This window comes from Chiloscyllium plagiosum, chromosome 30 (assembly GCF_004010195.1).
Source record: "Chiloscyllium plagiosum isolate BGI_BamShark_2017 chromosome 30, ASM401019v2, whole genome shotgun sequence".
Classification (NCBI taxonomy): Eukaryota; Metazoa; Chordata; class Chondrichthyes; order Orectolobiformes; family Hemiscylliidae; genus Chiloscyllium; species Chiloscyllium plagiosum.
Window position 1 is genome coordinate 34658067 of NC_057739.1, and position 18231 is coordinate 34676297.

At 41.2% G+C, this 18231-nt stretch overlaps 1 protein-coding gene across 1 annotated transcript in view; it reads right to left on the bottom strand.

The window, feature by feature from the left end:
• Positions 1-18231, bottom strand: part of cfap77 (cilia and flagella associated protein 77) — a 179174-nt gene that overhangs the window by 23263 nt on the left and 137680 nt on the right. The window contains exon 6 of the mRNA XM_043720336.1: positions 4076-4177. Within this exon, the coding sequence (XP_043576271.1) occupies positions 4076-4177 (102 nt within the window). The remainder of the gene's footprint in view (positions 1-4075; positions 4178-18231) is intronic.

Genomic DNA, 18231 nt, shown 5'->3' on the forward strand with positions numbered 1-18231 from the left:
ACAATATCAGCAAGAGCTACAAATTCACAGGGTGGAAATTTTGATATGTACCTGCCATCTGAATGCTGTGGCTTGAGATGTCACCAAATAGGGCCTCAAGCTTCATTTCAATGGAGTTATCACTGCACAAACAGCACAATCCAGAGGAAACCTTGATTAAATCATGGCTGGTAATACAACGGCCCTAAAGAACTGAAACCTAGATACAGGATTGGATTCTGTGGGAATGGGAGGGGAGGACAGAATGCAACAATTGGAATAATGGGGAGAGAGAGTCAGGAGGTAGGTAAGGTCTCAATATGCTGTGAAATCTGTACAGAATTATAGAATCAAACAGTACAGAAAAGACACTTGAGCCCATCGATTCTGTACTGCCAAAACTATGCTAAATTTACACTAGTCCTACTTTCCAGCACTTGGTCCAAGAGCTTTTAAATTTGCGACATTTACGTACTCATCCAAATACTTTTTAAAGGTTCTGAGGTTACCTATCTCTGCTACCCTCCCAGGCAATGCATTCCAGATCCTCACCACTGTCTGGGTGAAAACAATTTTCCGCAACTCCCCTCTAAACATCCTGACTTTCATCTTAAAAGTATGCCCTCTTGTTATTGACCCTAAGAAGAACAGCTGCTTTCTACCCACTGTGTCCATGCCCTTCACCATCTTATACACCTCTATCAGGAGCCCCGTTAACCTTTTCAGCTCCAAAGAAAACAACCTGTGCTTATCCAGCCCCTCTCCATAGCTAAAGTGCTCCATCCCAGGCAACATCCTGGTGAATCTCCTCTGCAACATTCCAGTGTAATCAGATATCTTTCTGTAGGGCAGTAATCAGAACTGCATACAGTACTCCAGCTGTGACCTAACCAACCTGTACAGCTCCAACATAATCTCTCTGCTCTGATAATCTGTGCCTCGACTGATAAAGGCAAATAACCCGTATGCCTTCTTAACTACTTTATTAACCTACCCTGCCACCTTCAGGGGTTTGTGGACAAGGACCCCAAGATCCTTTTGTTCCTCATTGAGTCATAAAGTCCTACAGCATGGAGACGGGCCCTTTGGCCCAAACTGGTCCATGCCAACCAAAATGTCCACCCATTTCCCTGCACATTGGCCCATATTTTCTCATCCTCTCCTATCCATGTATTTGTCCAAATAATTTTAAATGTCCACCTCAACTATTTCCACTGGCAGTTCATTCCATATGCGTACCACCCTCTGTGTAAAAATGTTGCCACTCTGGTTCCCTTTTATTCTTTCCCCTCTATCCTTAAAGTAATGCCCCCGATTCTTGATCCCCCAACCCTGCGAAAAAGACTGAGTGCATTCACTCTAACCATGCCTCTCATGATCTTATACACTTCTATAAGGTCCTCCCTCAGTCTCCTATGCTCTCAAGGATAAGGCCCTAGATTGTCCAATCTCTCCCTATAACCCAGACCATTAAATCCAAGCAACATCTCTGTAAATTTCTTCTCCACTTTTTCCAGTTTAATAACATCCTTCCTATAGCAAGGTGACTAAACTGAACATAATACTCCAAGTGCGGTCTCACCAATGTCTTGTACAACTACAACATTCTATATTCAGTGCCCTGACTGATGAAGGCCAGTGTGCCAAAAGCCTTTTTCACTGCCCTGTCTACATGTGACTCCACTTTCAGAGAACTGTGAATGTGAATTCCAAGATCCCTCTTGGAATCTCCATGCCGACCAGATATCCCAACCCAATCTAGTCCCACCTGCCAGCACCCAGCCCATCACTATCCACAATACGTCCTAATTTAGTGTCATCAGCAAACTTACTAATCATGCTTCATACATTCTCATCCAAATTATTGATATAGATAACAAACAGTAGTGGGCCCAGCACTGACTCTGAGGCACTCCACTAGTCACAGGCCTCCAGTCTGACAAGCATCCTTCACTATTACCCTCTGCTTCCGACCATCAAACCAATTTTGTATCCAATTTGCCAGCCTGCCCTGGATTCCATGCGATCTAATCTTCCAGAGCAGCCTACCATGTGGAACCTTATCAAAGGCCTTACTGAAATCCATATAGACTACGTCTACTGCCCTGCTCTCGTCAACCTTCCTGGTCACTTTATCAAAGAATTCTAACAAATTTGTGAGGTATGATTTCCCACTCACAAAGCCTTGCTGATTACTCTGAATCAAACCCTGTCCTTCCAAATGCGTGTATACCAAATGCAGAAAATTCTTAAGTAACTTACCCACCACAGACATTAAACTTACTGGTCTATAGTTTTCAGGCTTTACTTTGCAGCCCTTTTTGAATAATGGCACAACATTTGCCACCCTCCAGTCTTTTGGGACCTCACCAGTGGCTAACGATGATGCAAAAATATCAGCCAGGGCCTCTGCAATTTCTTCTCTAGCCTTGTCCCAATTTAGAACTTGAACCTGTGGATGAGTTTTGTCCCCTTCCATAACTATTTTAAATGGTTACTAGTTCCAAAATGCTCTCCCACTGTCACCTCCATCACCTTTTCTGCCCTATTTTCCAAGAATAAGTTGTGTTTTGCCCCTTCCCAAGTCGAACCCTCTATATACTGCTTGAGGAAACTTGCTTGAACACACTTAACAAAATCCACACCATCTAAGCCCTTAAAGCTCTGGCAGTCCCAGCCTATGTTAGGAAAATTAAAATCCCCTACTGTGACAACCTTATTGCTGTTGCAAGTCTCCCCAATCTCCCTGCATATTTGTTCTTCTAATTCCCATTGACTATTCGGGGCCTATAGTACAACCCAAATAATGTCACCATCCCCTCTTTATTTCTTAGCTCCACCCACAAAGCCTCACTAATGATCCTTCAGTTATTTAATCTCTGACTACTGCTGTGATATTCGCCTGAATCAAAAACTCCTCCTCCTCTCCTTCCATCACCTCTATCCTGCATAAAGCACCTGTAATCTGGCACATTAAGATGCCGGTAAGGTCCCTCCATTAGCAATGTTTCTGTAATGGCTATAATATCCCAGTCCCATATACTGTACCTATGCATGCCCTGACCTGTCAGCCCTTTGCATTGAAATAAATGCAGTTTAACCCAATAAGTATTCCTTGCACCCTGTTGTGTTCCAGCCTGACCTGTCTTTTCAACCTACTATTTCTGATTTTCTCAGAGCTTCTTAGTGTCCTCCCATTCACAGTATTTCCTTGTCTTGTCACTTCCTCCAAAGTGCAACACCTCACATTTATCGGGGTTAGAATTAGAATTAGAATCCTTACAGAATTAGAATTCTGATAGTTTGGAAACAGGCCCTTCCGCTCTACAAGTCCACACTGATCCTCCGAAGAGTAACCCACCCAGACCCATTCCCCTACCCTGTATTTATCCCTGACTAATGCACTCAACCTACACATCCCTGAACACTACAGGCAATTTAGCATGGCCAATTCACCTGACCTGCACATCTTTGGATTGTAGGACGAAACTGGAGCATCTGGAGGAAACTGGGAGAATGTGCAAACTCCACATAGGCAGTTGCCCGAGGCTGGAATCGAACCCGGGTCCCTGGTGCTGTGATGTAGCAGTGCTAACCACTGAGCCACCATGCCACCCTAAATTCCATTTAAATTCCATCTGTCCGCGTGATCAATTTGTTTATACTGTATGCTCTTCTAACATAAGACCTTCTCCTCACTGTCAACAACCTGGCCAACCTTTGTATCATCCACATTATATTACTCCCCCCAGTACTGGTAAGGCGTGTAATATATTTAATTTGTGCAATTCATGGAATCAAGTGCTTCAGTAAATATCGTATATTACAATGATGAGTGAAAGGCTGTCATAATTGTCATAAAGGCTGTGGGAAGGCTGCGGAGGAACCAAAGTATGCTGCAAATTCATGTACCCATACTGAGTTGTTACTGAATGTTACACATATATCTCTTTAACAGAAACTTTTATTGCATCTCTGTAGATTGTAGTGGAAACAGGAATCACACATTTATAGTTCACTGCATCACTAAAGAAAGAAGCAATGAATAATAAGCATAGAAGCTTTCTAAATACTGTACAGAAAACAACAATCTCACCTTTTGGTAGCGTTTTGGATGTACTATTGGTGCAGGGTCCACTTTCGGTACAGCTTTACTCAGCACTGCTGCACGGGTTTGATAATTCTTTACAAGGGTGACCTACAAATGCAAAATGTGGATATACGAAAACCAGTAGAATTAAAATCAACACCATCAAATAGATCAGGGTGCAGCCGATGTTAAGTCAATTCAATCTGACCCAGCATCTAAGTACCTTCTTATTCAACATTTCTATAGATATGGAACCTTGATTAAAATGTTCTTTCATAGTATAATGGGTAGACACATGGGCTGAATTTCTTCAAAATTTGGTTAAGTGTCAATTTTGAGGTGTTTCTTGGATGGTTTCTCTTTGAATGTTCTAGCAAGTTTCCTTGTGCAATCTTACAATGTTCACTTCAGTAAGGATGCATCACACGGCTCTTGCACTATCTTTCATTGACCAGTGATGGGAGTGCTTGTTGGTGCTGGGATCCTTCGGTATTATATTATATTGTCATCATATTACCTACTGCGATACTGTATTTAAATCCCAGCTGTGCCCCAGTTCAAATAGTGCAAGATCTTCATAGTGTTGAATCATGACAAGCATCAACTGAGGAACATAGAACATAGTACAGGCCCTTCGACCCTTGATGTTATGCCGATCTGTGAAATTAACCTGATGTCCATCTAACCTACACCATTCCATTATTATCCATATGTTCGTCCAATGCCCATTTAAATGCTCTTAACTTTGGCAAATCTACTACTGTTGCAGGCAGGATGTTCCATGCCCCTGCTAGTCGCTGAGTAAAGAAACTATCCCGATATCTGTTTTAAATCTATCACCCCTCAATTTAGATTAGATTAGATTACTTACAGTGTGGAAACAGGCCCTTCAGCCACACCAACCTGAAGGGCAACCCACCCAGACCCATTCCCCTACACCTAACACTACGGGCAATTTATCATGGCCAATTCACCTAACCTGCACATTTTTGGACTGTGGGAGGAAACCGGAGCACCCGGAGGAAACCCACGCAGACACGGGGAGAATGTGCAAACTCCACACAGTCGCCTGAAGCAGGAATTGAACCCAGGTCTCTGGCACTGTGAGGCAGCAGTGCTAACTGCTGTGCCGCCCTCGTGTTAGCCTTCACCAGCCGAGGAAAAAGGCTCTCACTGTTCACTTTATCTAACCCTGTGATTACCTTATACGTTTCGATTAAGTCACCTCTCAACCTCCTTCTCTCCAACGAAAACAGCCTCAGTTCCCTCAGCCTTTCCTTGTAACACCTTCCTTCTATACCAGGCAACATCCTAGTAAATCTCCTCTGAACCCTTTCCAAAGCTTCCACATCCTTTCTATAATGCAGTGACCAGAACTGTATGCAATACTCCAGGTATGGCCTTCCCAGTGTCTTGTACAGCTGAAGTATGACCTCATGGCTCTAAAACTCAATTCCCCTGCCAATAAATGTCAATACACCATATGCCTTCTTAACAATCCTATCAAACTGGGTGGCAACTTTCAGGGATTTATACACCTGGACACCGAGATCTCTCTGTTCATCGACACTACCAAGAACTTTACCATTCAGCCCAGTATTCTGCATTCCTGTTATTTCTTCTGAAGTGAACTAGCTCACACTTTTCCGCATTAAACTCCATTTACCACTTCTCAGTCCAGCTCTGCATCTTATCTACGTCCCTCTGTAACCCACAACATCCTTCGGGACTATCGATGTCTGCCTACCTTAGTTTCATCCGCAAATTTATGAACCCATCCTTCTACACCCACCTCCAGGTCATTTATAACAATGACAAACAGCAGTGGCTCCAAATCAGATCCTTGTGGCACACCACTGGTAACTGAGCTCCAGGATGAACACTTTCCATCAACCCGAGGATAAATCCCATCTGGGGTCTTATCTATTTTCAGATCTTTCAAAATTGCTAAAACCTCCTTGTTGTCAACTGCAATCCCATCTTATCCCATTTTCCATCAACCACCATCCTCTGTTTTCTTTTGGCTAGCCAATTTCTGATCCAATTTGGTAAATCACCTTCAATCCCGAAACTCTGTATTTTGTTCAATAGTGTACCATGTGGAACCTTATCAATCACCTTATGAGTCCACATACACCCCAGAAACCACATTATCTTCATCCACCTGTTTTGTCATCTTTTCGAAGAACTCAATAAGGTTAATTAGGCGCGACCTACCCTTCATAAAACCATGTTTACTATCTCTAATCAAATTATTCCTTTCCAGATGATTATAAATCCTATTTCTTATAACCTTTTCCAATACCTTATCCACAACCCAAGTAAGGCTCACTGGCCTATAATTACCAGGGTTGTCTTGACTCCCCGTCTTAAACAAGGGAACATTTGCTATCCTCCAGTCTTCTGGCACTACTCCTGTCAACAATGATGACATAAAGATCAAAGCCAAAGGCTCAGCAATCTCCTCCCTGGCTTCCCAGAGAACCCGAGGATAAATCCCATCTGGGGTCTTATCTATTTTCAGATATTTCAAAATTGCTAAAACCTCCTTGTTGTCAACTGCAATCCCATCTAATCTGATAGCCTGTATCTCCATGTTATCACTAACATTGCCCTTTTCCAATGTGAATACTGATGAAAAATATTCATTAAGTGCTTCCCCTATATCCTCAGATTCAACACACAACCTTCCACTACTATCTTTGATTAGTCCTAATCTTACTCTATTTTGGGAAGTTTCATGAAGGGTTTTCTCTGTGAGCTCTAGCAAGTTACTTCACACAATTCTCTGCTGCTTCACCTCATTAAGTATGCACCACAACTTCATGGTGCCACTCTCACCCTATCCTGTAAATAGCAACAGCAAAATGATTGCCAGTGCTGGAACCTTCTATGTTCATGCTGAGAACTCTATGTATAAAAATCAGTTGTACATCATGACAAATGCTGCCAGCCTGGTCTGAGGCTCTGGCCGGAATCAGGTGAAATGTCCACTGTCTGGAGGAATGTCGTCTTTGAATTGGGGTAGGCCTTTCGGCATCATGCCATTATTTGGAAAGCTTGACTCTTCAATCTTACCTTCAAAGATTGAGTCCAGTATGTGGAAAGAATACGTTATTTTTTTCCAGGCAAATGACATTGGGCAGATGAAAAGCAATGAGTAATTCTCCTACCAGCTTGTGGATCTGCAGCTTTTTCAGTTTTTAGGAGCTTAACTTTCCCTGAAGCACCAGATACCATAAAACCTTTACAGAGTTCTCAGATTTAGTTAAGAAATATTACAACTTCAAACCTCCTCTAATTCTGAGATACTATTTGTTTTATTTAGCAATTCAAGAATTTCATATTGAGATTTTTGACTAGGTTAAGATGACTTACAGAGGCATGTGAATTGGCTTAACCCTTAATGAGATACTGAGAGACTGTTTGGTATATGGGATTAATGATGTAACCATGCAAAACAGCTTACAAGCTGAAGCCCAATTGGACTTAAATAGCCACCACAACTGGCTGTATCATTGGAAAATGCGGTGAGTGGAGCATATGAGTTGCAGATTATTCAATGGAAGTGGACACCCTCAGCAGTTTGACTGGGTTTGGGGAAAACCACTTGAGTGAAGGCAATTGCATAGCCTGACTCAGGACATATCCTGAACAAAGGGACTCTAGGTCAGCCCACAGTAAAACTCCAAAACAAAGCCAAGCCCAGGCCAAACAGTTAAAATTTTCTTCAAGATCCAGGCCAGCAAGCTATTGTAGTTGCTGCTGGTATGCAGACTCGAGGCAGCAGAAGAGTCTCACTCGACCGAAATGGAGTAAGAGACCTCCTAGGCCAGTATCCAGGAGCGTGCACACCCTAGAAAGTCCATCTGCATCTGTTTTAGAATAGCTAAATTGCTTAGCAACATCCAAATCAGAACCAATCAAAATAAACATCTCGTTAAATGGTCACCCAGTTCTACTGGAGTTTGATATTGGCGTGGCTGTTTCAATGATTGCAGAACTAGTCTTTAACAAAATTCACTGTGGATTCCAATCCTTAAGTTTGTGCAAGACCTCAGCTAGACTCAGAACATATGCCAGGGAACCTTAATGGTACAACCTCAGTTTCAGTCTATTATGAGAAGCAGCTGGTTCAGTTACCACAGATTGTAATAAAAGGCTCAGGCCCAAGCATTATGGGGCAAAATTGGAAAGGTTCACCTCGATTGACTGAACATGTTTCAATTAGAAAATGGCTGCCTGAGTGAAATTCTAATCAATACCTGGATGTTTTTCACAAAAGGACTATCAAGGGAGTCAAGGGTACCTTGCATGTTGACTAGGAAGCAATTCCACGATTCTGCAAGGCCTACCCAGTGCCATTTGCCTTATGGGCAAAAATACAGGCAGAAAAAAGGCTGGGAAGTGATGGAATCATTAAATCAGTCCAGTTTAAAACAGGACAGCACTAGTAGTACTGATTGTGAAACTCGACAGTTGGTTTGCCTTTGTGTGCATTTTGAAATGATAATCCGTGTTTCGCAGTTGGATAAATATCCAATCCCATACGGAGGATTTATATGCAAAGCTGGTATGGGGTGGTGGGACGGGGTGGGGGAGGGAGGTGGGGTGTGCTGTCCTTCATGAAGCTGGACATGAGCCATGCGTACTTGCAATTGTGACTAGGTGAGGATTCCCAGAAGAATGCTCCAATTAATACTCATTTATATCAATATACGATACTGCCATTTGGGTATCGCCAGCATGTGCAATTTTTAGCGGATGATAGAGAAAGTTTTACAAGGTCTGATCCAGGTCACCATTTATCTTGATGACATGCTAATAACAGGGAAAACCAATAAGGAGCACTTAAAGCATGTTTGGATGTTTCTCCCAGCCAAAGAAGGGAAAAATGTGTGCTTCAGACACCCTAAATGATCTACTATGGCTAATGAATCGACAAAAACTGGGTTACACCCATTGGAAGATAAAGTGAGGGTGGTCAAAGATGCCTTGCTCTCACATCAGTACCAGAGCTTAGGTCTTTCCTTAGGTTGGTAAATTATTACAAAAAAGTTCATACATGACCTGGCCTCCATCCTGGCACCTTTGCATCGTCTCTTAAGAAAGAGTCAACCTTGGAAATGGTCACATGGCCAAGCCATAGCTTTTAGGGAAGTGAGGAAACAGTTACCATCTTCTAAGGTGTTAGCACACTATGATCCCAAATAAGATCTGGTATTGACGTGCAATGCCTCTCTGTATGGTAGTATTAGCTCCTAGGTAGCCCAAAGGAGAGGAATGTCCAATATCGTACTCATTCAGGACTTTGGCTAATGCAGAGTGTAAGTATGGCCAGGTAGAGAAGAAAGGTTTGGTGGTCATATTTGGAATAAGCAAGTTCCACCAATACCTTTACGGATGTAAATTTGAAATAGTAACAGACTCACAAACCCCTGCTAGGTCTCTTAAAGAGAACAAGGCAGTGCTACCCATAGCTTTAGGCCAAATTCAGCAGTGAGCTCTAATACTAAGTGCTCATTATTACAAATTGGGTACTTGGGTGGCCAAGTAGCAAATGTGGATGCATTGAGCCGCCTCCAGCTGGCAGATACACCACCACTGGTCCCACCACTGGAAGAGTTCATAATGATTTTAATTTTTTTGGACACACTTACAGTCACAATGGGCCACCACAACCAGAACTGAAATCTTTTTGGACCTGAAGAGACGAGATCACAGTAGAGACGGCATACTATTATGGGGAGCAAGAGTGATTATCCCGAGCAAAGGTTGCTGCCAAATACTGGCTGCACTCCACCAGGGTCATCCAGGGATTTCCAAAATGAAGTTGTTGGCGATAAGTTATGTCTGGTGGCCAGAATTGGATGCAGACATAGCCGTGTTGGTAAGGCAGTGTCCAGAGTGCCATCAAGGACAAAGATTACTGTGGAAATGGCTGGGTAAACCCTGGACCTGGTTACACGTTGACTATGCCGATCATTTCATGGGTTCAATGTTCTTAGTCATTGTGGACGGCCTTTCAAAGTTGTTGGATGTGCATAGAGTTCATTCATCAAACACGGGGATGACGACAGAAAAACTGTGTGCAACCTTTGCAATACACAGACTCTCGGAAATGTTGGTCACAGGTAACGGGTCACCATTTACCAGCTGGAATTTGCTAAAGTCAAATGACATCTGACAGATGATGACAACTCCATGCCATCCATCATCCAATGGTCTGGCAGAAAGAGAAATCCGAACTTTGAAGGCTGGCTCAAAGAAACAGCCTACAGCTTCACTAGTTACCAAAATGTCCCATTTCCTATTTGATTATAGGACCACCTCTCATGCAACTACAAGGATAATTCCAACAAAGTTGCTAATAGGGAGAAGACTCAGCACTAAGTTAAATCTGATCTTCCTGGACCCAGGGGAAATGGATGAAACATCAGAAATGCCAATGCCTGACATAAGACTCCACTAAGTGAGAGAGTCAATTTGCTTGGGGACCAAAGTTTTGTGTATGAACTACAAGCATGGGCCTCTATTGCTAAGAGGCATGGTCAACTCAAGGTTGGGTCCAATGATGTAGGAAGTTCACTGGAGTTAGAAGAATGAGAGGTGATCTAATTGAAACATATAGGATTCTTAAGGAACGAGACAAGAGTAAATGCTAAGATGATGCTTCCTCTCATGGGAGAATTTAGGACCAGAGGGCATAGTCTCAGAAATAAAAGGGTGCCAAATTAAGACTGGCATGAGGAAGAATTTCTTCTCTTAGAAGGTTGTGAGCCTTTAGAAATCCTGAGAGTCGTTGTGTATATTTAAGGTTGAGATAGATAGATAGATTCTTAAGCAGTAAAGGAATCAAGGATTACGGGGAAAGGGCAGGAAAGTGGACATTAAGAATGTTAGATCAGCTATAATCATATTGAATGATGGAGCAGGTTTGAGGCCGAACGGCCTACTCCTGTTCCTATTTCTTATTGTCTTATAGTTTCCCTTTCTGGGAGAGTCTCAGAATAAGGGGTTGCACATTTAAGACAGAGATGAGGAGGATTTTTTCTTTGAGAAGATAGTGAATCTATGGAATTTTTTACTGCAGACAGCTGTTATGACTGAGTCATTAAGTATATTCAAGGCTGAAATAGATTTTTAATCGGCAAGGGAATCAAGGGTTATGGGGAAAAGGCAGTAAAGTGGAGGTGAGGATTGTCAATTCACTCATGATCTCACTGAATGTACAGCAGAGGCTAGGGGCTGAATGACCTATGTCTTATGGACTTATGGGCAATTACAGGTGACACAGTGGCTCAGTGGTTAGCACTGCTGTCTTACACCATCAGGGACCTAGGTTCAATCCCTACCTTGGTTGACTGTCTGTGTTGAGTCTGCACATTCTCTCTGTGTCTAAAAATACTTTATGAAACTTAGATTTAATATTAACAATAGATCAAGTTCATTGATCATCAATTTCCCTTCAACTATATCTGCATATATAAAGTTGGAAATAATTCAGTTTATAAACTGATAGGTTTTTGAGCAGCACAGTGGCCCAGTCGTTAGTACTGCTGCGTCATAGCGCCAGGGACCCAGCTTTGATTCCAGCCTCAGGCAACTCTCTGTGTGGAGTTTGCACATTCTCCTCCCTTGACTGTGTGCGTTTCCTCCAGGTGCTCCGGTTTCCTCCCACAATCCAAAGTTGTGCAGCACAGATGAATTGGCCATGGTAAATTGCCTATAGTGTTAGGTGCATTCGTTAGGGGTAAATAGGGGAATGGATCTGAGTGGCTTACTCTTCGGAGGCTCGTTGTGGACTTGAAAGGCTGAAGGGCCTGTTTCCATACTGTAGGGAATCTTATCTAATCATGTTTAACTAACTTTCTGGAGTATTTTCAGGAGGAAATAGAAAGGCTCAATGAGGGTAACAGTATGGATGTGATATACTTGGATTTCCAGGATGTATTTAATACTATAGAATATAATATACCTGTGAGGAAAGTTTTAGGTTAAGGTATAAAGGGGAATGTAGCAACATGAATACAAAATTTGCTGAGTGATAGAAAACCGAGAGTAATACACAATGTATAGTGTTTGGGCTGGAGGAAGCTTTGTACTGGAGTTCCCCAGGGGGTCAGTTTTGGGACCTTGCTTTTCCTGATATTTATGGATCTTGATCTGCAGGGTACAATTTTAAAGTTTGCACATGACACGAAGTAGAATTGTAAACCATGAGGAGGAGAATGTTGAATTCCAAGAAGACATGAACAATTTGGTGGAAGGAGCAGATGAGGTTCAATGCGGAGAAGAACATTAAAAAACAAGATAAAATGGGGGGTACAATTGTAAAGGGGATGGAGGAGCAGAGGGACTTGGGTGTATATGTGCATAGACCTTTGAAAATGGCAGGACAGATGGAGAGAACAGTTAATAAAGCATATTGTGTCCTCAGCTTTATTAATGAGTGCATAGAGAACAAGATCAAGGAGGTGATGTTGCCCTTGCATAAGACACCTGTTTGACCCCAGCTGGACTACTGTGTACAGAAATTGAAGAAATTGTGACTGTTCTCCTTGGACAGAAGAAGGCTGAGAGGAGATTTGGTGGAGATTTTCAAAATTATGCACAGGCTCCAGTGAATGGATAAGGAGAAGTTGCTCCCACTCGTAAAAGGAACAAGAACCAGAAGACAGATCTTTTTTCTTTATTGTCTTGTGGGATGTGGGTGTCACTGACTTGACCAGCATTTATTGTCTGTCCTAATTGCCCTTAGAAGGTGGAAGTGAGCTGTCTTCTTGAACCATTGTAGTCCATGTGCTGTAGGTAGATCAACAATGCCACTTGGGAGAGAACTCCAGGATTCTGGCCCAACAACGCTGAAGTGACATACAAAAGAGGCTAGGATGATGTGAGATAAATCCTTTTCATGCAGCAAGTAGTTAGGCTATGGAATGCACTGCTTGGAAATGTAGTGAAGGCAGGTTCAATTGAGCCATTCAAGAAGGCACTGGATGATTATTTGATTAGAAGTAGTGTGCATAGGTATGAGGAAAAGCAGGAGATTGATCCAAGATAATGATGTTCTTTGAAGAACCAGTACAGGGACAATGAGCCATACAGTCTCCTTCTGCATCGTATCAATTCTATTCTTGTGTGACTAGTCCCCTTAGGTAGTGTGACATGCTCATTTTGTTGAAGTATGTTCAGAGTGTTTGCTGCAATAAGCTGTTGACACCTGCTGCAGGTATGATATTGACTTAACACAGTGCTGTACAGCAGCATGACCGTCCCCTTGACTAATTGTGGTTGGCCAACATGACCAACTGCTTGGCTTTCCATCTGTACTAAAACGCAAGGAAAGACAGAACTGTTCTGAGCGTGCAGATTTTCAGTAGCACCAATGCACAAAAAGTAAGGCAGAGATGTTGTGAGCATCCAAGTCAACGCAAAGCAAATGAGTTCTAAGAAAACAAACTAAAAGCTCTGAGATGCAACCTGTTCTAATGTTTGAGATGGATATGTCACAGAATATAAAGCAGCCTAGCAGCAGAATTACCCTGAAAGCTGTCAATGAGCTCCAAATTGTAGTAATGAACTACTGAAATGTATTATAAATGAGTCCAAGATACGCCATGATGATGTGGTGAGGTTGGCTTTTCCAAAACTTCCCCCCCCCGTTTGGAGAGTGCAGGCAGTCGCTGCCCATGCAGTGTACCCTAAGATGTTGGAGGATGCTGTCCTAGACGGATACCCGGAGAAGATGCTAGTGACCTGCGACTACTATTATGAAGATGTGGGTGTACCTTTAAGAGAGTGAAGGACTTGGCAAGTACACCGAGTGCTGGAGAATTTACAAAGTAACACTTGATTCAGAACAAACAGCACTTGCTGAGTTTCTGTGAGACAAAAACACAAATTTGAATTCAGCCATCAGTTTAAATTATACCTTGAAAAATATGAAACTCCAATCCAATTTGAATTGAGTATATTGACAATCTTAAGAGCCAATGACACAATCCAATGCTTTGGGGGTACAAGACCGGGGAAACTTTAATGGTTGAGAGGAGAACTGCCAAGCCCAGCATGTAAACAGACTGATTGAAAAATAGCTTTCTTAAAAGTATCTTTTCGATCGGTAACCTGTGACGCAGAAATTCCTAAGAAAAAGAAGACACAGGAAGATCTGAATAGAAGAATGAAAACTGTCTGGTTTTGAGAGAAGAGGGGTGGTTTTGTAAATCTTGATTGGAAGTCTTATTGGACTAGTATTATAGAAGGGAAGGTAATAGATAGGTTAGAGTAAGGAATGGTAAGTAGTTGTTAATTAATTATTTTCTGTTATACTTTAAGAAATAAAGCTGTTAATTTTTACTTTAAGTAGTTGTTGGCCACTTGATTTTTTACAGATTACTGCACGGGATAAATCTTTGCTGTGTTGCTGGTTTTAAATTAAGCAGGAGGGTGTACCCTGTGTCGCAACACTACCAAGTAATCATTTTGACTTTTATGTCAGAAATTGGTGCTGTCTAGTTTCTATTCATTGCCTAGGAAAAGTAGCTAACTGTTTATAACTGAGGCAAAGAATTAATTAATTGGAAATGAGACCCTTGCCACTTATTAGTGAGATTTTCACCTAGGCTATGAAACCTTATGTGGAAAATAAGACCTTTTTTTTGTTGATGTCCAGAATCTCATTTTTTCATTCTTTCCCAAGTTTCCCAACTGTCTTATGATTCATCATTCAAGGCCTGGAAAAATTCTATCCCATATATTAACATGGACTAATCAATGGAATCTTTTTACTGATACAGTACATAGTCAAATGCAGATGTAGGAAAGCATATGGAGATTAACTTAATAATGCAAAGATGAAATCTTCCAATTATGATTTACAACACAACTAGTATAAGGGTGGATAATGTACAGTTACTCCAATAGCATTTGCATTGGTGCATTAAAATGTTGATCCATACGGTGTAGCATTTATGTTCACGGTATAGCAATATAACAGCTCTCAGTTTCCTATCCAACAGAATTCCAATTTGAGTCGTGCTTTAGGGGTGCCAACTAACAAAAAGTAATGTCTTAGGCTCTTTCACTCGTACCTGTGGATTAATAACAAAGTATCATTGGTAAGATCCAGTAAGCTGTTTGGTGCTTAGTTAATAATATATGGGAGGAGAGGTTGAAGCTGGTTAGATGCTAATGTGTCATTAAGAACAATGCCAACAGTGTGGTTTCAATTCCCATCTTGGCTGAAGTCGACTTAGGACATGTTTCTTACTTAATGTGGTGTGGTGTCCCACATTTATTGAACTAACTGTGTCTCTTTATCAAAGATACCCTATAGTTCCTTGTGAGCTATGGCTAATTACTTATCCATCTACATGGGAGGGGAGAGAATTTTCTATTTTATCATACAAGTTGCTTAGTTTTTATTTGCAGGCGTTGTTTAGAACTAGTTTTCCTAAGTGTTGGCCTTGATTACATTGTATGCTTCAGGGAAAAAAAGGAAGTTGGTTATTGGACCTCAAATAAGCCCCAGGCTCAATGTTTGCATTTGCAAAGGTCCTAAAGCCGCCTTCAGGCATGGCTAAGGTACAGTTAGTTTTTGTTGTTTTTCACCCAGCATCACGGCAAGTTTGCTTTTTGGCTGAAAATGGGCGAAGTATTTTTCCTGCATGCCATTTTGGAACTTCAGTAGGCTGCTTTGCCATTGTATTAGGTAAACAGGCACTATTTTAATTTAATATTTATTCTAAGGTTGTGATACATATTGCAGAATTCATCATCCCACTGTTTAGAGCTACAAAATCGAATTGCTGTTAAATAGATTGATGTTTGAATTTTTATACTTCTAATTTGCTCTTGATTTTTAGTCTGCTCCTGAAGTGTGAGATCACTGCTTTTGAATGCTATTTCTTGGCTTGTGTCATATGACTGCCTTCATTTTTGAATGTGAATTATTATGTTCTCCAAGAGTTTCCTAAGGTTCTGACTCCGAAGCATGATTCAGATATTTGACAGTGACAATTACTGTGGATTTTAAAAGTAATTCCATCAAGATGGAATAATTTTTCTTTACTGGGATAATAATGTGCATGATTTATATTTGATTTAATATTATTTATTTTAAAGTTTGTATTTTGAACTAGTGGCTTGTGGTTTGGGTCTGTGTCTATGAAGGAATGTAATGTTTAAGTTATTAATATTTCTGTAGCCATAGTGATTTCTTTTAAAATGCAGCATAAAAGACTTCCTGGTTTTATTTTCATTGTATGAATTTTATGACCGGACTAAACATTTGTGCATTAGGTTACAGTTAGAAGGGTCCAAAAATTGTAGGTTATTTTTGTCTTAGCTTGGACAGTTTTGGTTTACTTGGCTGAAGTTGGATGTGTAAAACAGTTATCCCAGGGAGATAGTTTAGAACTATAAAGAAACAGGGTGCCTTGGTGTAAGGAGTTTAGTTTGAAGGTTCCAGAGCATAAATATTTGGTTAAAACCCGAAAGGGGTTATCTGAAGCTGAGAAAGTCTAAGCTCAGTTGCATAAAGAACACAAGGAAGAGGTGGTTAGATTCTCAAGACCACACTATTAAAGCACATTTAAATAAAGCCTTGTGGGTGTGATAAAGAAGGAAATTCTCTCTAGAGTGTGTACTGTAAAATATACTATTGGGATTTAGAGGTGTAACCAAATGCACAAATGTTTAGTCCGGCCAAAATCTTCAAACTTCTACCATATGTTACTGGTTTGGTTTATTCTTTTCTATTATTCATTTATTTTGCAAAATAAATTTCTATTTTATTGTTAAATCCAAATCTGTAGCACTGTGTTTTTGTATTTCAGTGAAATAACATCTTATTAAAACTAAAAAAACAAATAAATTATGACTAATCAAGCCTGATTTCATACTTGAATCTGACTTGTCCAGTAATAACATCACCTGGGTTCATAACAATAAGCATAAACTTCATCAGTCATTTAGGATCGTCAATTGATTCCTCCAACCAAACACAAATTATGGCTCTAACACTACTTTGAACCATGTACAGTTAAACATGACTCCAAGTTTGATCTGGCGGAAGTACTCTGAATTTATCTGGTCAAGCCACCTGACAAAGGAGCGGTGCTCTGAAAGCTTGTGAACTCAAATAGACCTGCTGGACTATAACATGGTGTCATGTGACTTTTGGCCTTGTCCATCCCAGTCCAATACCAGCACCTCCACATCATGAATTTACCTGGTAACAGGTTTCTGGAGCAAAAATATTTTTTCCTGGTGCAGTCACTGATTCAACATAATTGATTTGGGGTTGATTTGTTTTAAAGCTCATCTCTGCTTTCTAAATAAACTACAAAGCTAATTTTTAAAAAGAAAACACTTCTCTTCGACTGAAACAGCTGGAGTCTTGCTCATAACTTGGCAGGGTTCCAGCAAAGTGATCAGCTTTCTGGGATGGTTAACAAAGAAATATCCCATGTGATAAATCCGTCGAGCATGATTTCCAACTCGGTCCTTGCCATGTGACACAGTGGCTGTATTTCTGACCAAAGGATCTCCAAAAATACAGGTTTGGTTTCAACTGGATTATTGTGTCCAGTTCTAGGCATCATACTTTAAAACACAATGCAGAAAAGATTCACCAGGGTTGAAGAACTTCAGTTATGTAGGAAAATTAATGAAGTTCGGACAATTTTCCTTGGCAAAGAAAAAGTTGAGTGGAGATTTCAAAGAGGCATTCAAAATCATGAGGGCTTGGATATTGTAAGTAAGAGAAATTGTCCCCATTAGTGGAAAGATTGAGAAATAGAGAACACAAAATTAAACTAATTGGCAACAGAAGCAATAGCGACTTGCAGAAAAATTTTGTCACGCAGTGAGTAGCTAGGATCTGAATGCACTGCCACAAAGTATGGTAGATGAAGGGAAAAAGTGAGGACTGCAGATGCTGGAGATCAGAGCTAAAAATGTGTTGCTGGAAAAGCGCAGCAGGTCAGGCAGCATCCAAGGAGCAGGAGAATCGACGTTTCGGGCATGAGCCCTTCTTCAGGAATGAGGAAAGTGTGTCCAGCAGGCGAAGATAAAAGGTAGGGAGGAGGGACTTGGGGGAGGGGCGTTGGAAATGCGATAGGTGGAAGGAGGTCAAGGTGAGGGTGATAGGCCGGAGT